General features: G+C 27.0%; 1 protein-coding gene across 1 annotated transcript; it reads left to right on the forward strand.

Moving 5' to 3' along the window:
• The first annotated feature begins 212 nt into the window (after window positions 1–212).
• Window positions 213–2,027, forward strand: LOC108345252 (transcription factor MYB115). Its single transcript, XM_017583838.1, has 3 exons — window positions 213–698; window positions 877–1,003; window positions 1,588–2,027. The coding sequence occupies exons 1-3, from the start codon at window positions 259–261 to the stop codon at window positions 1,897–1,899; spliced, it is 879 nt and encodes a 292-aa protein (XP_017439327.1). The 5' UTR covers window positions 213–258; the 3' UTR covers window positions 1,900–2,027.
• Window positions 2,028–4,768: the final 2,741 nt, after the last annotated feature.

Here is a 4,768-nt window from a genome sequence, read left to right on the forward strand (position 1 = left end):
AAACATGCAGTTAAAAGAGTTTATTTGAGTTTGATTAATTTGTCCTCTTTCAAAACATAAAACCAGGAATTGATTATGATTCATTCCTTTTTGTTGGCATCTGCATCCTTAGTTACAATATTGTTAAGAAAATCATCATCATCAAACCTAGTTCTGTTTGTTGTTCTCTATATATATTCACTTACGTAGAGTTTCACTTGCAGCAACAAATTCAAACCTTGTTTCACTCAAAGATTCTGAGTCCTTGTCATCATCATCATGTTTCACCACACCAACACCTTCAACCTTTTTCAATGCCACAACATGAACATGAACATGAACATGTCTGTTTGCAACCCTACCTCTATGATGGAGGCTCATTCCAACCCTGTTACCACCCCTTTCTATGGAGGCTTTGCTAATGATCACTGTCACCATTCTGTGACGTTGGAACCAAACAAAACTGTCATGGATGCTTTGCATGGCAACCAAAAACACACAGTCATATGTAAATTTTCACAGAAAACCATGTCGGCTCATCCATCTCAAGCTTCATGTTCCAAATCATCACCATTATCTTTTTCTCTCTTTAATAACTGTGAATTAGAGATGATGAGTGAATTTCACTGGGACAATAATCAAAATGCAAAGCTCAAAAATGATACCAACATTGCTAATCATAACATAATCAAAGGGCAATGGACTCCTGAAGAAGATAGGTATCTCTTTCTTTGTCGTTTTCTTTCATTTTGGTTTTTCTTTTTCTTATTACAAAAAAAAATGGTTTTTTCTCAAATAAAAAAAAATTTAGTATAACAGATTTGTATTTATCGATTTTAGTTTATGAAAAAAATTCATTGAAAAATATTTAATTGAACTGAATTTGTGGTTTTGTAGAGCTCTTATGGAATTGGTGAGTCAATTCGGACCCAAGAAATGGACACAAATTGCGAGATCACTACATGGCAGAATTGGGAAGCAATGTCGAGAAAGATGGAAAAACCATCTTCAGCCAAACATTAGGGTTTTTCTCTTTCAATTCTTATTTCTTACATTTACTTAATTTTCTGTGTATCAATATTAATGGGATGAAAGAGTAAAGTTAAACGTAATTTTATAAAATTATTCTAATATCACTTTTTCATACTTTTTGAGACTTTTTTTATAAATTTTTATAAAAAAATTCTAAGAAATAGTATATTTTTTTTAATCGTATTAGATCTATTTTCTTTTTTAATCCAATTATCCTCCTTCCATTTTTCTTCAACCACTTATGGCTTTTTATTGCCATGTAATAAATAAAACACAAACTTGCTGTCAAAAATATGAAAAATGAAAATTTCAAGCAATTAAAATTGCGTTTATGCGAATTCAAGTTGAAAATTATTTTTTAAGAAAATTCATGTAAACATTTTTTGCATTCTATTTACGCATGTGATAACATAATTGTGTAACTCTTTCATACATACCAATTAATCTTTTGCTGATTTTTCGAACTTGATATCTTAGTCTACTTTTGACAAGTTTTTTAATTCAATATTATTTGTCTCTTTCTCTCAATATATATAAAAGATGTGATTTGAATTTATCTGGAAAATAATTGTGCAGAAAGGATCATGGAGCTTGGAGGAAGACATGATTTTGATCAAAGGGCACCAAGAATTTGGAAGAAAATGGTCAAAGATTGCAAAGAGATTGAGTGGTAGGACTGAGAATGATATCAAGAACCGGTGGAATGCAACCATCCGACGCCAAAACTGCAACAAGAACAGTAAAGCTCACTACAAAGGCTCAATCCTCCATGCCTATGTTAAATGGGTCACTGCAACTGAAGACAAAGTTCTCAGAAAACCCTCAGACAAGAAGAACCAAAATGTGTTTGGATGCACTTGTGATGAGCTAGCTCTTTTGTTGAGCTAGCTTCAAGAGAAAATAACAGTTTAAAAAGAGGTACTGGTAGAAATGTTTACAGCATGCCAAGAAATATCCGTAATATATATACTAAGCCAATTAATTTTCTATTGGGCCTAGGCCCATAATTTGTCATAGTTCATACTTTGATTTACAAAATGTTATTGGTTAAAGATTTGAAATTTATTTAGTTCTTTCGTTGTTAGTATATAATAATAATATATTATTTACTATTAATATTATTATGTTTATTATTTTATATTTGCATTTAACTTTTAAGTTTATAAAATGGAAGTGGTAAAAGCAGTAATATTGAAGTTTTCTCTGAATTTTATATTTTGTAATATATCACAAGTTTAAATCACAACATTAATACAGAGAGAAAGAGAAAAATGGTTGAGGATAGTGGAGAGGTGTAAGATATTTTTAGAATAAAAAATAATCGTAAAGAAGTGTAGAATATTTTTGGAATAAATGAAAATAGTGAGAAGGTGCATAAGCATTTGGAGTGGTGGAGGGAGCAACACCCAAACTTAAAACCCAACCAAAAAAAACCCTGAATTCGTAGATTAATTATTATAAAACTGTTTCAATTTAATCAAAAGTTTCAAAATCAAAAATATAATTTTTATTTTATTTTTTATTATTATTTTGTCAGACTATATGGTTTTCCAATCAATTTCTTTTTTTCCAAACTATTAATATTTTCAAATACGCGTTTATATAGATGAACAAATAATACACTAGTTTGCCAACTTTTATATAGATGAACAAAATAAGCTAAATATTAACAATGCGTGAAGCAGTTTTTACACCTTTTGCTTAATCATAAATATATTAATATTTATAATAAAATTTATTTTTTAAAAAAATTAATTAAACTTTAAGTATTTTATAAATTTACGCGTTTTTAATTAAATTTATAGTAAAAAATTTAATTCTAATAAATGTTTAAAATATTTTTTGTTTTCATCGTTGATTTTGTCTGTAGTGAAATAAATCATTATTATCTTCATCTTCTCGCATTCAAATTACTCCTATCATTCTTTTCTTCTTTAATCTTCTGTAACTTCGTGTTCAACTTTTTTGTTATAAAAAAAACAAATTGGGAGAAGGAAAGAGTAAGTAATAATCACATTAATTAATTAATTAGCAACAAAATATCTTAAAATAAAATATATTTTAAATATTAAAAATAAGCATACGAAATTTGTTATATTCTTAAGCTTTAATTAAACCTTTTAAAATTCATACCATTTCATACAATATAACTTTTTTAAATCAAATTTCATATCAAAAATACATATATAAAAAATTATTAAAAAATATTTTAGAATCTAACTCAAATTTACAAAATCAAATTATAAAATAAAGTTTAATTTTATTTTATCACTACCTAATGTGAAACATTCTATCACATTCCTTGCGTTAAGATATTTACATGCTAAATATGAAACTAAATATTAATTAATATCCTATCATGAATGTTAACACCATGCAACACCAATAATATAAAAAAACTTTGATTATTGTTTTATTTCGTGAATAGAAGTAGAGATAATAATTCATTAAATTTATAAAAGGGTTAAATATGTTTTTAGTCCCTTAACTTTCAGCAAAAATTGGAATTAGTCCCTCTTTAAAACTTTGGACTAATTAAGTCTCCAAACTTTAAAAAGGTGTGAATTTAGTCCTTTTAACCAAATTTTGTTAACTTTATTTGATGTTTTAAACGCATTTTTCAGTAAATATTGAAGTAAAAATATGTCAAACAGTCTAAAGTTTGGGGACTAAATTAGGTCGAAGTTTTGAAGAGGGATTAATTCCAATTTTCGCTGAAAGTTAAGGGACTAAAAATATATTTAACCATTTATAAAAATGAGAAATACATCCTTCCAGATTTATTGTTCATTGTTCCGAGAGTCTTTTAAATTGATATTTTATCTTTTTATATTTTATTCATCAAACTTCGTATGTTTATACACTTTAATGTTTTGTTCTTAAAAAACATTTTAGATGATAAAAAAAACATTTAAACTGTTTAAATCTCGACTTCTAAAGTAGGTAAAATTATTAGATGCAGTAAAAAGTTAGAAGATTTATGATTAAAAGTGTAATTCAGTACACTAAAATTTAATCTGAAATAATCCAGATTATTACCATGATCATGGGGTTACTGTTCCTGAATATGTCCCTTACAGAGGGGATGATTGACCTTTGGCCTATAGTACAGAAAAACTCCAAGAGGAGGAAGACCAGTATGTGTGGTCACATGCACACAACAGAAGAAATTAAGATGTTCCAACAGCACATGCACCACAAGATTTGTGGGACACATACCATTATGCAAAGGCCATTATAGGCTTAGCAAGTGTCTTATAACACAGCCACAGACCACTCTTTTCACACTTCCCATCTCACTGCCTCATTTTCTACACACTCAACATCAACTACTCTTAAAATATCTCCATAAAATATCAAAAACATCACAATATTATATCTTTATATATATATAATTCTTATTTCATTTATTTCTATTTGATATAAAAAAAAATTACTCATGCTTAAATTTAGGTTAAATAATATATGTTTTTTACTAAACTATTATACAAAATTAGGTTTCATCTTCAAATTAAATTATAAAGTATTTAATCTTTTACTTTATAAAATTCATGTAAAATATTTCTCACAACATAGAACATGTATAGTATTTTTCAAGAATTTCACAATAAATTACTTTTATAGGAATTAAATATTTATAATTTAGTTTAGAAATAAAATACATTTTTTGTGATAATTTAATAATTAAAAAACATATTTAACCTCTTAAATTTTTATGTGTGAATAATTTAGACCCTTGTATGATAAATCACTAAGA

Source organism: Vigna angularis, chromosome 8 (assembly GCF_016808095.1).
Source record: "Vigna angularis cultivar LongXiaoDou No.4 chromosome 8, ASM1680809v1, whole genome shotgun sequence".
Classification (NCBI taxonomy): domain Eukaryota; kingdom Viridiplantae; phylum Streptophyta; class Magnoliopsida; order Fabales; family Fabaceae; genus Vigna; species Vigna angularis.

Bases quoted from the DNA above. Each gene is read 5' to 3' on its own strand.
- LOC108345252 (XM_017583838.1), top strand. From the start codon at position 259: ATGTTTCACCACACCAACACCTTCAACCTTTTTCAATGCCACAACATG. The intron at 699-876 runs GTATCTCTTTCT...GTGGTTTTGTAG, and splicing joins TGGACTCCTGAAGAAGATAG to AGCTCTTATGGAATTGGTGA. The intron at 1,004-1,587 runs GTTTTTCTCTTT...ATAATTGTGCAG, and splicing joins ATCTTCAGCCAAACATTAGG to AAAGGATCATGGAGCTTGGA.